This window comes from Clarias gariepinus, chromosome 16, assembly GCF_024256425.1.
Source record: "Clarias gariepinus isolate MV-2021 ecotype Netherlands chromosome 16, CGAR_prim_01v2, whole genome shotgun sequence".
NCBI lineage: Eukaryota > Metazoa > Chordata > Actinopteri > Siluriformes > Clariidae > Clarias > Clarias gariepinus.
Window position 1 is genome coordinate 12,361,632 of NC_071115.1, and position 20,763 is coordinate 12,382,394.

The 20,763-nt window shown below is 38.0% G+C and overlaps 2 protein-coding genes across 6 annotated transcripts; both read right to left on the reverse strand.

The window, feature by feature from the left end:
* Positions 1-1,164: 1,164 nt before the first annotated feature.
* spns1 (SPNS lysolipid transporter 1, lysophospholipid) lies at positions 1,165-14,599 on the reverse strand. 4 transcript variants are annotated; one of them, XM_053515014.1, is made up of 13 exons: positions 14,395-14,599; positions 11,460-11,666; positions 10,771-10,836; positions 10,542-10,678; positions 10,225-10,376; positions 9,249-9,315; positions 8,992-9,134; positions 8,343-8,495; positions 7,823-8,012; positions 5,086-5,151; positions 4,886-4,984; positions 4,622-4,790; positions 1,165-1,760 (listed from the first exon to the last, which is right to left on the reverse strand). In XM_053515014.1, the coding sequence occupies exons 2-13, from the start codon at positions 11,662-11,664 to the stop codon at positions 1,690-1,692; spliced, it is 1,518 nt and encodes a 505-aa protein (XP_053370989.1). In that variant the 5' UTR covers positions 11,665-11,666; positions 14,395-14,599; the 3' UTR covers positions 1,165-1,689. The 4 variants fall into 4 exon arrangements, with proteins under 4 accessions (XP_053370989.1, XP_053370988.1, XP_053370987.1 ...); XM_053515013.1 differs by having other exon boundaries at positions 11,460-11,669; XM_053515012.1 differs by having other exon boundaries at positions 14,321-14,599.
* Positions 14,600-17,221: 2,622 nt separating this feature from the next.
* On the reverse strand, positions 17,222-20,596 carry nfatc2ip (nuclear factor of activated T cells 2 interacting protein). Of its 2 annotated transcripts, none has more exons than XM_053514090.1 (9): positions 20,546-20,596; positions 19,999-20,118; positions 19,541-19,595; positions 19,234-19,354; positions 19,020-19,052; positions 18,729-18,918; positions 18,506-18,650; positions 18,288-18,397; positions 17,222-17,668 (listed from the first exon to the last, which is right to left on the reverse strand). In XM_053514090.1, the coding sequence occupies exons 1-9, from the start codon at positions 20,555-20,557 to the stop codon at positions 17,507-17,509; spliced, it is 948 nt and encodes a 315-aa protein (XP_053370065.1). In that variant the 5' UTR covers positions 20,558-20,596; the 3' UTR covers positions 17,222-17,506. The 2 variants fall into 2 exon arrangements, with proteins under 2 accessions (XP_053370065.1, XP_053370066.1); XM_053514091.1 differs by lacking the exon at positions 20,546-20,596 and adding an exon at positions 20,474-20,491.
* Positions 20,597-20,763: the final 167 nt, after the last annotated feature.

Below are 20,763 nucleotides of genomic sequence, written 5' to 3' on the forward strand. Positions count from 1 at the left end.
TACGTTCTTCTTTCAGAGATGTAGACATTTCAGTCTACATCACTATTTAGAAATATAATTTAATACTCTTTATCCCTAATGCGCCACTAGGTACTACGGTAATTTCAAAGAATCATTTTGCTTTATAATTATCACACAGGAGCTTAAAACCTCCAGGAAACCAAATCTCTCACCAAATCACAAAACAAGAAATTAATACATTTGTAAAGTACAATAAAGGCAATTTTGTTTTATTACACTCATTAAAAGCCACCTATGATAGGGTGAGTTGGTTTAAGGGGGAAAATTAACATAAACATCAAATTTTCAGTTTCCCCTTTGTATCAGCTGCCACACTTATGACATTTAGCTTTTATGCATGCACACACATCCACACACTTGCATTTAAGCCGTTGCATAAATCATCACTATTCCACTACACCTCAGAGCAGTCGAGACTGTTTTCATGTTGCATTTGCTCGGCTAATTTGCAATGTAGTGAGAAATTTACTGAACCTGTCTCTCCCACCTACAAACAGGAAACCACAGCAACTGAAGACAACATCGCGCTCCCCAATAGAGAGAGAGAGAGAGAGAGAGAGAGAGAGAGAGAGAAAGAGGGGGGGGAATAAGTAACACTGCTGGAAAGGTGATTGCTAAGGACAGAACAGAAAACAAGTTTCGAGCTGAAGTTAGACGTTTATGGACTAGTATAAGGTTGTTGCTGAAAGTTTTCTAAGTATAGCGTTCAGATTAGGTAAAAAGACCACAAACACACATGAGCTGAAGCGTAATTTATTGCTTAAAAAAAAATAAAAAATAAAATCTTTCCCAAATTACAGCTGCTCCAAATCAATCAAGTTTCATACAAACACTATAATCTTCTTAAAAATAATAATAAAAAAAAGGAATGACTTTCTTTATTTAAGTGGCACACCCTGAACATCTGCTGTTTTCTCAACTACTGCATTTAATTTCAATTAAGTTTTAGTATTTAGAATAATAAAAAAAGAGAGCAGTAGGTGTTTTATCTGATTTACAAAAACCAAAATGAAGAAAGCTAAATGTGGATTAGCATGTGGGACGTGTTGAATATGCATGTATAAAAGGTCATCCAGGTAATGTAACATTCCCACATCAATGCATAGTTGTGTCATTATGGTAATGTAGTGTGATTACAGAAAGGACAGTAAAATGATATCTGTTCATTTATTTTAGTCTGTACATGTCTGCTAAATTATTTAACAACCTGAAATGTATGTTAACAACAAAGGTTAAAATCTCCTTTTCTGCTTGAGGTTTAAAACACAATTTGTGCTTTTTAACATATAGAAAAAGAAACAGTCCTTCCTGGATGAGTTCTTCCAGACTGTTTCCTATTATTAACAGTCTTCAGCGTTCCTCTGTAAGAGACACAACTCTTTTGTCAGTTCTGGAATGCAAAATGCTGGACAGCATTTTTTTTTCCTCCCAGGAAAAGCAAGTCATTCAAAAGTGCCATGTCACACTTCCTCATGGTTAGTCATGCTCCCAAAAATAGTAACAGTGTTAATAATATAAACATAATACATATAATAAATTAACCTAAAAATCCCTGAAGGGGTGAAATTTCAATCAGTGACCCTATTCGCCCCTTACTAAGCAGTGGTGTTAAGCTCGTGTATATCCGTCTCCTTTCCCCCCAGAGTGGTGAGTGTTCTCTAGAAGTCCTCAAATTAAAACACTCGACACTGAGACCTTGGTGGATCTTCCTCTTTTAGGGACGATAATTGGTGCATCATCTGAAGAAAAAGATATAAAAATGATATAAGAGGGAGAACCTTTTATCCATAATAAAATGTTCTGTATGCTTGCAATCTGTATGCTTAAAAATAAATTAGAATAAATATTCAGGAAAAGTTTTTAAACTATGCCGATACACAACATATTAAAACACATCGAAAGATTTTTTTGTTCTTTTCCAAGTGAACAGAAATATTGGAAAATTTGCCTGACTGGTATTTCTTGTTTCCCAGATGTGCGATGCCAGACTAAAAACGTTTACTTAACACTTAACAGTGCTGAGTGTCTGTACATGATAAACAACAACAAAAAAAGACACAAAGAGTAGCAGCTCTGCAGGAGGAAGCTCCACAAAGAATTTCCGCACGATTTTAAGCGTTGCTCTGCTGCAACTTGATTGGCTGATTAGATAACTGCATGAAAGGTCAGGTGTACAGGCATTCTGTGGTTGGTGAGTTTATGCAAGTAGTTTTTTTTTTTTTTCACAGCTACTAGTGGCAGTTATTTTATAAATGACAAACCACTGAGTGTGTGAGAGCCCACAATGATGTTATTGGACACCCTGCTGTTTTATGGCCTAAATGTTGACTCTTTGTACAGCACTTTGGTCAGCTTTGTTGTTGTTTTAAAGTGCTTTAGAAATAAAGTGGTATGGTATGGTTATGGTATTGGACACCAAGTAGTAAACCTATGAAGTAAATAATAGAAGCATATTTCTTACAGAACAAAAAAAAACTACTAAAATTATAATAAAAATATATAATAACTCATGTTAATTATTTAAATTTCATTTCTCATACAAAGGCAATCTTTTTTTAGTTTCTGCCCCACACTCCATAACATACCAACGACCGTTAAAATCAAAAGAAGAAGCAATACTTTCGCTAAGTATTAGTGTTTGTGGAAGATGTGGTCGATTTCTATTTTCGATATAGCGTTTGTGAAAATTTGATTGGAAATGACACAGGCGTCTCCCAGAAGATAATAAGACGGTGTACAAGAGGCATCATTGTGGAAAAAAATATTACTTATCTATTATTTACATTTGAATAAAAAGTGGCATGTCCATTATTATTTATACCTTTATCAATAATAAATTAAAAAGCCTTTATTGGCCATTACAGCAATCAAACGCTTCCTATATTTGCCGACCAGCTTTCTGCATGTCTCACTGGTATTTTTGCCAATTCATCTTTAGCAATGAGCTCCAACTCTTTCAGGTTGGAGGATGTCTTTGCCATCACCCCGAACGTTAGCTCCCTCCACAGATTCTCAAGTGGATTTAAGTCAGAACTGGCTCTGCACACCAACTCTGGCTGGGCCACTGCAAAACAGTAATGTTTTTGTCTGTGTGTTTTGGGTCGTGTCGTGCTGAAATGTCCACAGGTGCCCAAGGCCAAGTTCCTCTGCAGACTGCCTGATGTTGTTGAGAATTTTGATGTATTGCTCATTTTTCATAGTGCTGATTACTGTGATTAGGTTCCCTAATGAAAAACACCACCAAAACATTAGGTCATTAGGCCACAATGTTTGACAGTGGGGATGCTGTTTTTAGGGTTGAAGGCGTCTCCTTTTTACGCCAAATAAAGGCTACATCAATGAGGCCAAACATATAAATTTTTTTTTTTACATCTGACCATAAAACAGAAGACCAGAAGTCGTCTTCTTTGTCCAGATGAGCATTTGCAAAGGCCAAGCGGGCTTTTGTGTGCCTTATCTGGAGAAGTGGTGTCCTCCTTGGTCTACGTCCGTGAAACCCAGTGGTGTGCAGTGTCCATTGGACTGTCTGCCTTGAGATGCTGCCACCAGCAGAGCCTAGAATCATCAGGATGGCTTTGGTGGTGATCCTTAAATTCTTTTTTTTACCTCTCTTACTATCCTCCTGGCCAGCACAGGTGTCACTTTTGCTTTAATAATACTTTGCACAAAAGCCACTGGAACTTCAAAACATTTAAATATGGTCTTATAGCATTTTCTTGACATTTCATCCTGCAGATCCTCAGTGAGCTCATTTGTCTTAGCCATGACTGTCCACAAACCAACAGCAGATAGCTTCTGTTTTTCACCTGCTTTAGTTGATTAAAACAGCTGTTCCCAATGAATCAGGAATAAGGATGCTTTAGAACAGCTTGGACTATTTGGAATAGTATAGAACTTTGGATTTTCCAATAGACTGTAACAGTTTGCAAGGGGTATGTTTAATTTGACTTGCCATTTTTTGTTCAAACGTGAATAAAAAGTAATATTTTCTCTCCAATATTAGTCGTAGCCAATTCCTCCCCATCGCTAGGGGGGCACCCATATTAAGGCTACTACTACCACTTAGCCAGGAGGGCCGAAGACTATCCCATGTTTCCTCCGAACCGTGTGACGTCAGCCTACCGCATCTTTTCGAACTGCTTGCGCAGCCACCGTTAGGGGCGGAGTAACACACTTGGAGGAAAGCGCTAGCCGCTCCTTCCGCGTGCGCAAATAAACTTCAGTTTATAGGTCTATGCAGTAGGTCTTGCATGGCCACATAGGGAGAAGGTTATCACATGTTTTCTTTAAGACAAGTAAAGCCAGCTAAGCACAAGTCATTTAAAACTGCACCACACTGGGCAGCATTTGGAAGACAGTGCTTCTCACCGCTATGCACAGTTTCTCTATGATTGATGGGGAAGGAAAGACAAGCAGAGAGAGAGAGAAAGAGAGAGAGAGAAATATACCTCTCACCTCGACAGCACTGACAATTTGGACTCACTAGCTGTGCCATTGTTGTTTTGGACTTGATTAATAAGTAATGTTAACTGAATAAGTTACATACATTACTGAAGTTACTGAATACAGTCAAAGAAAGACAAATCCATTTTATACTCACCTGAAGGGACATAGCTCTCTGCATCATGTCTGTCTTTTTCAACAAAAAGGGCCGTGGCCAAGAAGAAACCCCCGCCGACCACGGCAACGAAAGAACAGAGGAGGAGAGAGAGCTGCAAGGAGCGAAACTGCCACATGTAAGAGTCTGTGCGTTTTAGTGAGTCTGACACCTACCACGGAAAGCAAACAAATGAATTATTAATAGAACGATCCAACAGAATAAACTGTGTATTTCGTTGTATATATATGTCATAGTGACACGTACCACTCCTATGAGGTAGGGACTGCCTGCGTCTCCCAGCAGGTGAGAGAGAACAATCTGAAAAGCCTCTGCAGTGGAGCGCCGTGTGGGGACGACAACATACTGAGAGAGCCAGAGAGAGAGAGAGATGTGATCAATATTTAATGCCAGGTCAGTTTGTTATAAATACTTGTATATAAAAAAAAGCAGAAAAGGAAGCTCACCAGCAAGATGTCAGCCACAATGGCCCAGTTCATTGAGAGGAACATCTCACCAAAAAAGATGAAGACCTGAATCAAATAAAAATGGTACACAAAGGTCACCCTAAGACATCAAAGGAGGCAAAGGTGCAGCAGCATTCAATCTACAACACTCACTCACACACTCAGATTTTTTGTAATACTTGGCATGTTCAAAAACAAAAATCGCTTTATTTTACTTAAAGTTTTACGTTGTTTTAATCACCGAAATAAATACAGCATAATACAGCATAATTAAACCTTTTAGCAAAACAACCAAACGGGTCTCAGTAAATCCAGCTTTCAATTATATTTTAATTAGGTATTACATTTTTATTCATGCATTTAAACAACAAAAAGCACATCATATATTATAATCTTACTGAGACTTATCCACTTTTTGCAGCACCATGCTGACTACTGTGTTAATTAAGCTACATAAATAATGTAACTCCAACGAATAACTGTTAATTATAAATAACCTACACATATTTTATCCTTACCTTTCATGCAGTTATCTAATCAACAAATCACGTGACAGCAATGCAGTGCATCATGCAGATAAGTCAAGAGCTTCGACTCCTTGATGCCTTTTTCGGCATCGTTGCTGATTACAGACAGGCTTGGTTTGAGAATTTTGTTGGAATTTTCACACATAAAACAGTCTCTAGAGGTTTCACAAAATGTGTGATAAACAAAAAAGACCCAAAGAGTAGCAGCTCTGCAGGGGGAAGCTCCATGATAAATTTCCGCATGATTTTAAGCGTTGCACTGCTGCTACAGGTTTGCTTGATTAGATAACTGCATAAAAGGTCAGGCATTCTGCAGATGTACAGGCATTCTGCAGTCAGTGAGCTTAAGCAAGCAGTTTATTTTTGACAGCCACTGATGGTAGTTACTTTACAAATGAAAAGCTACTGAGTGTGTGAAAGCCCACAATGCTAATATTGAACTCTAAGCAGTAAACCTAGAGTAAACAGTAATAGGGTAATACTGTCTTAGGCACCGTATTATCTTTAGTATAAATTTTGCTATACATGTTTATCATGTATTATTAGGTACTAAATTCAATTGAATTTTATTTAATTTGCAAAGTGCTATTAACAATCGTCATTGTCGCAAAGCAGCTTGACACCATCAAAACAAATTATGAAAGTTTGTATGAAATGTCAATGTGTATAAATCAAAATGATTAGATAGTCCCTGAGGAGCAAGCTGAGAGTGACAATGGCAAGGAAAAAGTCCCTAGGATGGCAATAGGAAGAAACCTTGAGAGGAATCAGACTGAATCAAAATCATTTACTATTTCCACATATATTAAAAAAAAACATTTTTTTTAAAAACCCTTAGGCACAAAAAAAATGCCTTCCAAAACATTTCTACATTAAAAAAACTTCTATAAAAAGAACTAAAGTGTAATAACAAACACTGACAAGAGACAGATTTGTTTAGTTTATAAATAAAACAGCCGTTAGGTTTTACTGAGTGTGCTGGAGAATATGAATTCTGCTGGTTCTTGCTCCTTTCTATTTTTTGTAAAACTCTGGAGCCTACATTAGGGTTTTGGTTTCATCTAAAAAACTGGTATGTTATGTAATTGTGCTTGCCTTACAGGTATATCTTCTTCTGTAATGTTCTTTCTTTTTTTTATGAATATAATGAATGCTTTTATATATAATGCCGACATGATAAACATATTTAAGAAATTAAAGACTTCTGCACAGTACTGTATATTTCTTACAGGTTTTGAACTATTAACAACTAATAAAAGTATCAAATAAACACTGAAAAGCTGCGTAATTCATGTTGTTAAGTGCTTACATGTCATGTCTCATACAAAGTAACCACTTTTTGTTTTTTTACCCCTGACAATCGTCTGCTCCACACCCATAAACTCAAAATAAGCGACACCGGCGAGGTATTGGACAACGGTTCGGAAAGTCCCAAGTTCAAACCCCACGACCACCAAGTTGCCACTGTTGGGCCTTTGAGCAAGGCCCTTAACCCTCAACTGCTCATATATGTAAAGAGATAAAAATGTAAGTCGCTCCGGATGAGGGCGTTTGCCAAATGCCTATGTAAATGTAAATCATGCGGCTCTAAGAGGCAGCTAAAGGGGATTTTGAGAATCTGTGTGGGACGTAAACAAAAAATTACCACACTGGACTCAGAAGTGTAACTGCACATCTGCCTTTTTTGTTCTACGCCATTTTTTTAACCGAGTTATTGGTTAAATGAATGAACATGTACCAAATCAAGGGAAGGCTTACTAAAGAAGTTTGGAAATATTGTATTCTCTCTTATCTGCATTGCAGCCATTTCAATAAAATGATAGTAAAAAAGTTACAGTAATGTCTGTTTAGTTTCAATCCCCTGCTTAGCTTCATTTTTTCAAGCTTCTGTGGTTGATATAAACATACGCACGCTACCGGTAATAGTTGCCCAGTCTGTGGCAGGATAAAACCTCGGATTCAAATTTAGTATTACAATGCATTTTTTAGAATATTAATCTTTTGCTTTAATATCTTAAATATAAAGCACAGCACCAATGTAAAAAAAAAAACCAGAAACAAACAGGAAATGGCGAGGAAACAAAAAACATGCTAAAGATGTGTAAAGAGTGTGTGCTAAGTGTGAAAAAATGAAATGTGAGAAATTGCAGCAAGAGTGAGAATTTTTTTTTTTTTTTTTTTTTTTAAATGGTATACAGAAGCGAACTCACATAGGTAGCTATGGTGCTGCCCTGGGCAAAGATGATGGACAGATAAAGGAAGGGGGCAGCGAGGAGGAGGCCAGCAGCACACACGAGTGGATCGGCACGTGGCGTTCTCGTCCTCAAACGCTTACTGACACCTACACCCATTGCTACACCCAACACTCCCGTCACACATGTGATGATTCCAAAATACAGACTAGAGGGCACACAGACAGGATATTGAAATAAACAGATATTAGACCATCATAATCTGTGTGGAAAGGAAATGAGAAAGGGTTCTGCACATTTACAATACAAGAAGTTTGTTTTCACTAAACTGGAACTGTCAGTGTGCATCAGTGTTGCAGTGCAGAAGATGAGGTTAAACTGATTCCGTTATTATTAAAATGACAATAGTCTCAAAATACATTTGATCGGCAATGTACGGCTAGTTTCAGTTTCCTGCTTTTTGAAAGCGTGATATTACAGAGTGTGAGACATGCATTAACGCGACAGTGTATGTTCCCTCAATGATTGCAAGTCTAACCTGTCAGAGGTGTCACATGGCTCCTGGATGCATGGCTGCTTCTCTCCGGTGAAGACCGCTGCTCTGAAGAGGAAAGCAGGAGCCCAAAGAGCAAGCGATCCTGTGACGAAAGCCACTGCCGTGAAACCAAAGGTCGACAGTACGAAGCTCTTACTGAAGAGAGAGAGACTGGTACAATTAAAAGATGTACACATGGTATTCCTGAGATAGGAAAAATATTCCCCTTATTCTCAAAAGACTGAACCCTAAAAATGTCACAACTACTCAGAGTCTGGAGTCTATTGGCATACACTCTATCTACCCTCTTAAATCACGACGATTAGCGACTTCTAGCTATAAACACACTCCCTAAACTTAGGGAAAAAGACATGAAGGAGTCTGGCTTCATGTAAATGTGATAATTGTCACGTGATTGAGTTTGCTAGTAGGCGGAAATACACAATATTGTACATATTTTCATCTGTTACTTTTGAAGAATTAATCAAGAAGGATAAGAAAAGTCGGACAATGGTGTTAAATATAAACTGATGTCAGTGGACACGCAATGGAGATTTCAGGGTAGGAAGGTCTGCAGCCTAAGCAGTGAATACTTTTAAGCAAAAATTTAAAAAAAAAATCATGCAAGTTGTAAAATCAGAACAGCACTGACTTCCTGAAGAGAGCCTTCATGTCTGAGAGCCAGCTGGTCCTGTGCAGTGTGTGCTCGGGCCGAGCCTCTATAGCACCTCTCTTTGGCTCCTTCACCACACACAATAACAACACCACCGCTAAAAGACCCAACGCAGGCGTCACCTGATGGAGAGAGACAGACAAAGGCATGAAGGTGTTTATTACAAGTCAATAAAAGGTGTGAATGTCGCATCAGAACAAAAGTGCAAGTGAAACATAATGTGCTTGCGGACTTACCCTCAGAGCCCAGTGCCAGTCTTTTGCCTGTTTATCCACTGCTGATCCAACTATGTAGCCCAGACCACTGATAGGTGTGTGTGTGAGGGTGTAAAAAAAAGAGAAACAGGGAGAAGGTGGGACAGAGAAAATAAATTAATGCCATCATGTTATAAAGTTTAAAAAGATCTAATGTGGAAGAGAAACCTGGACTTTACCGATTGGTAAAGTGCAGACCACCTCCAAAATGCAAATTAATTTTTTTTTTAAAACCTGCAAGGAACAGTATGCCCCAACATCTTGCAACCTTTTAAAGAACTAAACTAGATGACAATGACATGGTTTGTCTATGGAGTTCCTGATCAGTGCGTCATAGGAAGTAAAATCATGATATATGATTCCTAGGGAAAAGCCTGCACGAGTGCAAAAAGTAGGTAAACACCTACTAAAATGAACGTGTTCATTTGAAATTATGTATATTCTTCTGCTGCAAGATATGTTCAGAATTGTTTAGGTACAAATTACCAACTATTACAGACTTTCCAGTGACTGAATAAGGAACAACAAGTCTCCAAATTTAACCACAGTTTGCACTGCTGTATGCTTGCCACATGCTCAGATGATGTTATCATCACACTGTTTGCATCACTTTTTGTATAATGGTCACAGTCTCTGATTTACAGCAAAAACAAAGAACAGAAAGTCATCCAGGAACTGTGTAGCTCTCATAATTAAAGAAATCTTCAGTTCCTCAAAAGATTTCTGAGATAGCATGTCTTTGATTTCTAAAGCAATCATATGTAAATAAATAATTTTTAAGATGGCAATTAATCACTGCTTTCACAGAATTTTAATGCTCTTGGTTACAACGACTTATCAGTCAAGTTATCTGGTGCAGTGTTTTAATAATAATAATAATAATAAAATAATGATAGTAACTTTCTGAAATCCCAAGACTTGACAGTGTCAAGTTCAAACTCCTCTGTATTTCTCTCACCTGCCTACAGGGATGGCAAAGTAGAAAACAGAGAGCATGACTGTTCTCTTCTCCTTAACGAAAAGGTCTGCGATGATGGTGGGTGCGATGGTGGAGTAACTGGCCTCACCGACCCCAACGAACCCCCGTGTCAGCAACAATGCCCAAAAATGCTGTCTCACAAAAAGACAGATGGCAACGCATCAAAAGTCATTTAATCAAACCTCAGTCGCCTTTTTATATATTAAATATGTTTTTGTATATTAAAGTCCATTTTATATATAAAAAGGCATTAAAACAAGTCAAGAATAAAGAACAGGTCTAGTTTTTCTACTAACATCTTTGGTGACGTAGGAGCTGGCTAAAGTCACTAAAGACCAGAAGCTGATGCCCACACACATGATCGCCTTCCTGTTGTACCGGTCGCCCAGGTAACCAAAAATTGGAGCAAGAAACATGTAGCTGCAGATAAAGACTGGGAGAACAGGTTTCCAGTTAATTTTGGTGTTCATGGCAACAACAATAAAGCATCCACCACCATCATCATCATCATCATCATCATCATACCGGTTTGAAGCAGCCCAGATTTGCCATCACTGATGTTGAAGAATTTCTCAATATCAGGAAGTACACCTACAGGAAAGAACAACAAAACAAATTTGACGGACTTTACAAATTATTTTATGGTCAGCTTCCTTCATAATTGCACAAACAGGAAAAAAAAAAACCCCAACAAATTTAGATTTGGGAAGACAGCTTTTAATTAGCTTTTTTTAACAATTTTTTTACTAGAACACATTCATACAACAATAATTATAAAACAATTCATTTAAATGTGACCTGTCGAATGAATAAAATATAAAAGACAGTGGGTACGAAATAGGTCGAGCTTGTCGTGTATACAGAGCTCCCTGTTCCAGATCACAAAGATTCAAGAGGTAAGTGATATTGACTGTGTGTTACAGCACTTGAAAGAGAGATCATGTCAATCTCACATGTGATACATCAATAGCCTTGGGCAATATTTGCTCAGAGTAATACGAATTGCTGTTAAAAAAAAAAAGGCATTGTCTGAAAATGAATTTCAGACAATGCCTATCGTCAATGCTCTAGTCATTCTACCTTTATTTAGACCATTTCAAAAAACCTGGCAACTATCTGACATTTTAATTCAGGACAAAAGACTCTTTCAAATGAAAACTCCACTTTGTGAAACACATCTGAAAGTCACAAAGTGGATGTACTGTAATACAAACCTGCTACAGTGAATCTGTCCATATAGTTTAGCAAGTTGACATAGCAGAGGACAATCACGGTCATAAACGCTCTCCTATTGGACACTCCACTCGTGCACTCTGCCTCTGGCTGATCTGACTGCTCCTCGTTCTTTGTATCTGTCCCTTCCCCATCATCATCCGAAAAGAAGGGAGTGGTATCTGTGGTCGGCTGGACAAATGACATTGCTGCTGTACATGACACACAAACAAAGAGAGAATTAAGAGAGTATTAAGCGCATAAATGCAAGATATTATTTCTAAAGCATGAGCATCTAGAGCCTAAAACATACAAAAGTGTATGAAGTTGTGTGTACTGATCCATTTAGGAAACTAGTCACATAAAGCAGAAGTGAACACTAGAAGTGGTCTGTGGCTTCCTAAGAATGACACCGTGTATATGACCAAGTAAGTAGAAGACGTAATGCTTCGATGAAGCTGAACACATTCTTGGAGAAGGTTACATCTCAATGTTTTTCTTATAATAGTACAGGCATTGCAGGACATCATGCCGACATGCCAAGCTATTTTTTTTTATTTTTAAATCTAATGCCATCCAATATACTGGAACAGGCAGAAGTTTAGTAAATGTGGCTACACGCTAATGTCTAATAACGTCACACAAAGGTGGCACTTCCTTTTTGTTGAGGTAGACCAGAGCATGATGTCTTTACAGGTCAAGTTTTGCTTCAATGCTGCTCTGATGAGCTACCTCGCTAAAATTATTCTCCGCAGTAACCAGCAGTGCAGGGCATGATTGCTATATTCTACAGTTCGTGTATAACTAAGGAACGGAGAACTGGCTTGTACAGACATTGTTTAATACTGTCAGAATAAAGCTACAGTGTGGAATTTGCCATCTAGGCGTGTTTTTCAGCTCTCTATCCTAACTCACCATCTTAGTACTAATGTTAACTACACCCTTTGGTTCACCGCAATAAGGTTGGCCAGACGTTTGATATTCACTTGATATTCGAAGTTCCTTATCTCTGTATGAATTAAAATGCAGCTGAAATGACAAAGGGCTTGGTCTCTCCAAATCAGCACTGATCTGTAGTACACAGATATAAATTACAGACCAAAAGTCTTGTGTTTGGCGAGGAAAAATAAATAACCAAAAAATTGAGTCTGCGCACACAAAACTTTAATCATCCTCTTATCACCAAGCCCGAAAAAATGTCTATGGGAAAATACTGCATCTGAATACACTGCAGAAATTTAATCTGAGCTTGGGTGGGTGAAAACGTAAATAGAGCTTTGGCTGTTTTTTTTTTGTCAGCATGAATTTGTTAATGTAAAATACCAAATTAAGAGTCTGTTCTTCTGACTGCCATCGTGAGCTGATCACTGTTGCCATCATGTCATTTGGCATGTTGACCCATTTCGTATATGTTAAGTGACATATCGGACAATAATGCCAACACAAATACTGAACCGTGAGTTCTTGTTTTCACATTAATTAGGCATAATACATTTGGAGGGTGGTCAGGAACGGTTGCTTCGCACCCATTCAAAATACATACAAATATACTATATATACATTTTTTTATAGCAACTATAGCTGTGTAGGTCAAAGGATTAGATTGGCATGTGGAGATTCCCAAGGAGACCGATGGCACTGAGACATCGCATCTAAACATAGACCTAATTCTGTGATCAGGTATGCTGTATCGTTCTCAGGACCACCTTTTCCAGCCCACTCAGGTGTGGTTCCAAAGCAAAGAATGATTGTGTTCTCACTGATCAAAATGAACCAGACTTTGGGGTCAACCGTTTTATGCCTGGAATCTAACTCAGTGAACCAAGTCATTACAGGTCATAGGCAAAGACACACAGTCATACAATACAGGCAATGAGAAAACACCAATCAGGACTGTGAGTGGGGATGACATCAATGACCATCGCATTATTGTAAAAAAACAAAACAAACAAAAAAAAAACAAAACGTGGATTTAAAACCAATTTTATGTGTTGTGTTTTGTAAGTGACAAAAACATTCCCTTGCCCTTAATAACTTGGATGCCAATTCTTTGCCTGCATAACCATTACAGTCACTTCTGTCTGACATATTCTTTGACAAACTTGTGAAATCTCTCAGATGTAATGTTTGCACCTTATTCTTCTCAACATCTGCAATCCAGTCAGATATCCCTTATTCAAATTAAGGCTGGAGAAAAGAAGGGGTCATAGCATGCATATTTAAATAGACGATGCACATACACAGATTTTTATAAACTTACTTTATTTCTTTTGGAACTAATTTGTCAATTCTATACTGGATAAATGCAAACTTTTGCGTTGTATAATCCTTGCTTTTTCTTTCTAAGTCAGACAAGCTTCTGCTTCAGAATGGCATTTATTTATGCTGACTAAGCGTCTTCATATCCTGAATATTGACCAACAGATGGGAAAAAATATATGGGTTAGTCTGAGAGCGCGTGCAGAGCACCTGACTAAAGAAGATTAAAAAAAAAGCTGATGATATCAGGTAACCTAATGAGAAATTAAATCAGATTTTATTTGTATAGCACTTTTAGTGATGTTTATTGTTGTAAGAAAGTTTTAAAATAGATATGAATTAAAAACAAGTATAAAGAAATGAGGGGAACCAGAATCAACAGGGAAACCAGTTCTCATTTGGGTTGATACCAGGTAGTACAGACAGACTATAAATTAATCCCTGATGTGTTTGTGTGCTATAATCTTCAGGATATAATATTTAACAACACTCAGGAAATACAGGATAAACACCAATCATGTTAAACCAACAAAATAATAACTGTGAGAAGACAGTCATATAACACGAGTTAATTAAACAGATAAATAAGACGGCTGTGCAGTACCTCACTGTGGCGTTATTGATGACTATTAGATTGTTATGATGATCCCTGAGAGGAGTCAGGACGCCGGTGTTTACCTGCAGTTGTTGCGGGTTTAAGTCAGCTCGTCTACAGCACTTCCACACACTTCACTTCAGCGCCGAAATGAAGCAGCTCTATCGCTTTAAACGCGTCAACAGAAGCTCGACTGACGCGATAACATTTTTTTAGAAACAGAAAAAAAAATGAAAATTCAAGTTTGTTTTTCTTTGTTGCTACTGTTGTCACTGTGAAACTGCACTACGGCGTCGCCATCTTGAATTAACTCCCGATTTTTAGTTACATCCTTTTTCTGACGTCACTCACTGTCGATTGGCCAGAAGGAGACAGACGGTGGTTTAAACCCCGCCCCCTTTGCACACCACGCAAATATAATCGTCACATGATAACGCGGCAAACAGTATTACGACACATTTCGGAACAGAGGTTTAATAATAATCGTTGCTGAGGTGCAAGTTTAACTACAGAAGTGTAAACCACGATCTATACCTGAAACCAGAAGTTTAGATACCGCAACTTTGCAAAAGGAAACGTACCATTTCTCTCAGTGCAGTTTTTCTTACAGCAAAATCCTTGTCTTTCCTCTCCACCTTACCTTTATCTTATATGTCTTTAATAATCTTATTAGCATTGAACTGCATATCATACTGCGTATGGTTGTGTTTATGACAAATACAATTAAAAAAACTGTTTTTCCCGACATTTAATCCTAGTTAACATTCCCTGTCTTAGATCAGTTAGGATCAATTGCCACTGTTGGGCCTTTGAGCGAGGCCCTTAACCCTGTCTGCTCCGGAGTCCCGTATAATGACTGACCCGCATATCCCACTAACAAAGTTGGGATATGCGAAGAATAATTTTTCTTTCTTTTTGTGCAGCAATGTATATAAATAAACCTGTATTTAATATGTAGATAGAAAGATGTAACAAAGAGGTCAGAAATTTACATACAATGGGAATATTCCCTGTAATCCTTTAACATTTGTCAAATGCTTCGGCTAGCCTTTCCACACACATCTCACTTATTGAAGTTGCTGGAATTTCACCCATTCCTCCTGACAGAACTGGTCTGACCGAGTCAGCTTTTAAGGCCTTCACATTGTTTTTAAGTTCTTCACACAATTTGCTTCAGGATTGAGGTCATGGTCACACCAATACCTCAACCTTATTGTCCTAAAGTCATTTTGCCACAATTTGGAAGTATCCTTGGACTCCTTGTCCATTTGGAAGAACAATTTGTGACCAAGCTTTAATATTCTGGCTGGTGTCTGGAAATGTTGCTTTAATATATCCACATAATCTTCCTCCCTCATGATGCTATCTATTTTCCCTCCAGGAGCAAAGCACCCCCACAATGCTGCTGCTTTACGATTGGGATGGTGTTCTTCAGCTTGCAAGCCTCCCCCTTTTTCATCCAGACAACAATGTTCATTATAGATAAATAGTTCATTTTTGTTTTAATAGACTAGATTACCCTAACCCTAGTTACTAAAGAACCAAAAAGTAAGAGCTTTGTCCCCAAGTGCCACTGCAACAACTCTAGTCTGGGTTTATGGCGGTTTTGGAGCTGCGGCTTCCTCTTTGTTGAGCAGCCTTTTAGGTTACGTTGATGCTGGTCTCATTTTACTGGATATAGATACACTTGTATCTGTTTTCTTCTGTGTCTTTACAATGTCACAAAGATTGATTTGTACTTTTCGTTCCAAAGTACACATCTTCCTGAGTGGTCACATTATGTTTATACTTGCGAGGTATAGTTTGTACTGATGAATGTGGTATTTTCAGGTATTTGGAAGTTGCTTACAAGGAATAAACCAGATTTTTGGAGGTTTTCTTTTTTCCTGAGGTCTAGGCTGATTTCTTTTGATTTTCCCATGATGTCAAACTAAGAGGCAGAGTTTAAAGGCAAACCTTAAAACAGACTTGTTAAATACTGAATTTGGGTGTTTTAATCAGACCCTTATCCCCAGTAAACGGCAATCTTAATGCTTTCGCATACCAAGACATCTTGGACAATGCTATGCTCCGAACGTTGTGGCAACAGTTTGGGAAGGCTCTTTTCTATTCCACCATGACAGTGCCGACGTGAACAAACCAGGGACTATAAAGACACAGTTTGATGAGTTAGGAGTGGAAGAACTTGACTGACCCTCACAGAGCCCTGACCACAACCCTATCGAGCACCTTTGGGATAAACTGGAACAGAGATTGCGAGACAAGCCTTCTTATCCAATATCAGTGCCTGCCCTTATGAATGCTTTACAGAAAGAATGGAAATGAATTCCTACAAAAACACTCCAAAATCTTGCGGGCAGCCTTCCAAGAAGAGTGGAAGCTGTTATACTGTAACAAAAGAGGGGATAAACTCCATAATGAAGTACATGTATACAATATCATTGCAGGTTTGGAATTGGTTGGAATTTCCCAAGCTGTTGAAAGCCCAAGTGTATGTTAGCTTTTGACCCACTGGAATTGTGATAAAATGACTTATAAGTGAAATAACTTATCCGTAAACAAATGTTGGAAAAATCACTTGTCTCATGTATAAAATAGATGTCCGAACTGACATGCTAAAACAAAAACAAAAAATAGTTTAACATAAAATCTGTTGAGCAGTTAAAAATCAGTTCTGATAACTTTTACCAAGGTGTATGTAAACCTTTGACTTCAACTGTACGATAATATATCCTAAAATAATGAGCTTAATATTTAAAATATTTAGATTATGTGCACAAAATGAACCTGGGCTGAAGGTGGCAAAACATTTGCAAGAACTTGTATACAACAGGGGAACTATGCAAACAGGACATGTTGTAAAGTCTTCTATTGATTGACAAGTCAGTAATCAAATAGATAACAATAAATCCCATCAGTGTTTATTATAATCTGCACCTTTTTTCTTTTACACCCAAACATCTTATACTACCACTAATTAATTTCAGTTAATACAGAACTCAAAAAATAAATAAATAAAACAGCAGCAAGACTTTTATTATTGTTTAAAATAGTAAATATACTGTACATGTGATGTAGAAACATATGTAATTTTTTTAAATAAGATAAAAATCTATATATGCACCAAAATTTAAACCTCATGAAGAAAGAAACAGCAAATGAGACAGCTGACATGAAACAATACTGTTAATGAAATTAGGCCCAGACGTCAATGACATCACCGTCTTCCATATCCAGCTGTAAAGGGGTCTGATTGTGTTTCAACTTTAACCCATCGAAAAGGAATTTGACCTTGCGCTTAGCAGCAGCGGACAGACCTGAAGTGTACTGTGACAGAATGGAACCCAGAGGAGCATCCTGAAAGGTTAAAAAGTAAGAAATCTATAAGAAAAACCAAACATACAGGGTGACTTACTCAAAAGAGGCACAGAATATTCTGTAATAACCCTCACTAAGAAAAAGCAATCTGAAGGAAACAACGTACAACGTGCTCCCCAGTATATAAAGCTTTGAACACCCTGGGATGCCCCCGAGTGGGATCAATAAAGTAGGTGCCAGACAGCCATGGTGCTGTTTAACGCCATAGCTCTTCACTCAGTTAATCAACTTCTCATCAGTAATGAGCAGTGCATCTTTATAGTGCGAACCTATTGGGTCACCAATTTGTTTATGCGATGTCAGACTAAATTTAGGAAGAAATATGGTGTTCCTGACGTACCCTCAAAGAGTGTTACGTCTGACACTGTTGCAGAACACAATCCCTTAAGCAGTTGCCTACGAAATCTCTGAATCTTGCCTGATATTTTCAGGACCATTTCAACATAATACTCCATGTGTCTGGCAGAAAACGGAGATCACAATTTTTTTTTGTTGCTTCATCATAGTGAGAGTTATTACAGACTATCCGGGGCCTCTTTCGAGTAAGTCACACTGTACTGTACATCACGTGATAAGAAAAATCTGGATCTTCACCAACTTTATCTAAGGAATATTCTTGTACGGATCCTTTTTCTTTGCCTTGCAGTCGCAGGGTAATGACATCACAGCTACTTTCATCTTCTTTGTCGTCGGCTATCACAAGACAGTCTGACAGATCAGGCATAAAAGACAAGATTTAGAGGAAAAAATGCCACCCAGGATAATAAGTGACTAACCTGTTGATTAAAATGATTAATCAGAAACCTTTTAACTCACCTATAGTGTCTGTAATGCTAAGATCTAGCTGTGTGATTGTTAAATGCACTTGAAGCTCATCATCATTTTTCATCAACAGTATTTTAGTGGGCGGGACTTTAAGTTTGACAGACAGCTGAGCTACAGCCTTGCTCAGAGGATCCGTCTGCAAGTGACAATCAGATCATTATATCGTATTTATGAGAAAAATACCATTAAAGCCTGTAGGGGGAAAAAAACTTACTGAAAGCACTGGAATTTTGTGAACATCCATTCGCCAGCGAATTTTCAGTGAGATTTTTCGGGCACGGTCTCTGCGCTTAGGTTTGAGTGGACGCCTTTGCTTTTTATTATTTATTATAATATTGTTGTCATCCTTGTAGCGGTCATGTATTTGGGAGCGACAGTCACTGAAGTCTGGTATATCTTTAGGCCTTTTGGTTGTTAAACATATAAAAAATAAATCTACATTTATTTCTTCGGCTTAAAGAAAATTCAATTGTGGTGGAGAGAAGGTTAAAATGTTTTTACTGACCTTACTCTTTTGTTTGACCGCTTAGTTTCCAAACTAGGAAGGATGCAGGGAGGTGGAGGTGAAGGGGAGTCCAAGTTACATAGCAAAGCAAGATAAAAGAAGTGATGCCACCACATTAAACACTATAAATCTAAAACATTTTTCCACTTAGATATCAACTCATTCAGTAATTAACTTATTTTACCATTTAATTTAAGTCAGGAGTGAAACTCACTGAGGCATTTCTTGTTCTGTTTCCTCCTCAGAGTCACTCAAGTTTATGGTAATTGGATGGTTCTTACATTTGGGTGGGGACGGAAGCCAAAGACTGGCTTCTTTTTCTTCTTCACTGATATCTATTCATCCACAAACACAGCAGCATTGGATAAGTTATCACTTATATCATACTTATGTAAAATTAAATTTAATCAATAAACTGAACCTGTATCATGGACAGTCTAAACTTTCAATGGAATCATATTTGGCAAAAGATTTTCATATATTTCAAAGGTAATGTTGGTATCCTGGTAATGCAGGGCTACCTGTACAGTCCACTTGTTTGTAGAGTGGTTGTTTCACTAAAGGTTTATGTGTGACCTAAAATCAAATGTAAATATTAGAACAATTTAAGTGAACTCTGGGGTCTTTAATAGATTATCAACAATCTTTATGATATAAAATATATATTTTTACATTACTAAAAAACACAAAATACAAACTCACACACACTCACTCATTCATTTATTCTCTACACCGCATTGCAGTGCCAATCCATCACAGGGCGCACGCCTCATTCACTCACACACTATGGGCAAACTAGAATTGCCTAATCGGCATGTCTTTGGACAGTGGGAGGAGATTGGCGTACCTGGAGGAAACCCACTAAGCATGGGGATGACATGAAAACTCCACACACAGAGACCCGTTATGGGAATGAAACCTTGACCCTGGCAGCACATGACCACTGAGAATTGACAGATAATTGGTGTGAGTGCTTTACCTTTTTGTAGGAAATGGGCACCGCTGGAATGGATAGAGGGTCGAGGACACGCCTTCGTTTAGGACGTGGAGTTGGGCAGCTATGTGCCACAATCTCAACATCACTGTCACTGTCGTGTGCCTTAATCAGATCAGGGGGAAGAGAGGAAAAGATCAGGAAACATGTAGAATCTGATCAACAGACTCCAGTCAGAACTCAAACATCAATCAAAGTCTGTGAAAACTTTTTAAGGAAGCTGAGTGCAGACACAAACACTGTGGGGATGTGTTCATGAAAGTAAGACTTAACAGAGCTGCTCATAAATTAATATCTATAGCTTGGACATAAACACACCACTAGTGGGTCATTCTGTACTGCGAGCCTGAACTGGTTCATCAAACCAAACCAACCTGAGTGGATAACTAACCTCATAGGAGGATGATGCTAGCAAGCTAAATACAGAACACTGTAACGGAGGAATTACACCAAGACTCACCATCACAGCATTTAAAATATTTAAAATATATGTATTTAGATAAAAAATTTAACAAAACACATCCTACGGTACCACTTGAGCCATGCTTGATTTCCGCGCCTCAACGCTAAGTGGAGGCGGGGCTTAAGTTTTAGCCAATAGGAATTCAGAACAAACCCGGAAGCGGCGGCCGCGCGCAAGCCGTACACTTCCTGTTTGTGCTGCACCCTGACGATTAAAAGTAATAATAGTTCACATTCTTTTTAGCAAAATATGTTTGGATATAATTACTTCTCAATCTTAATTTTGTT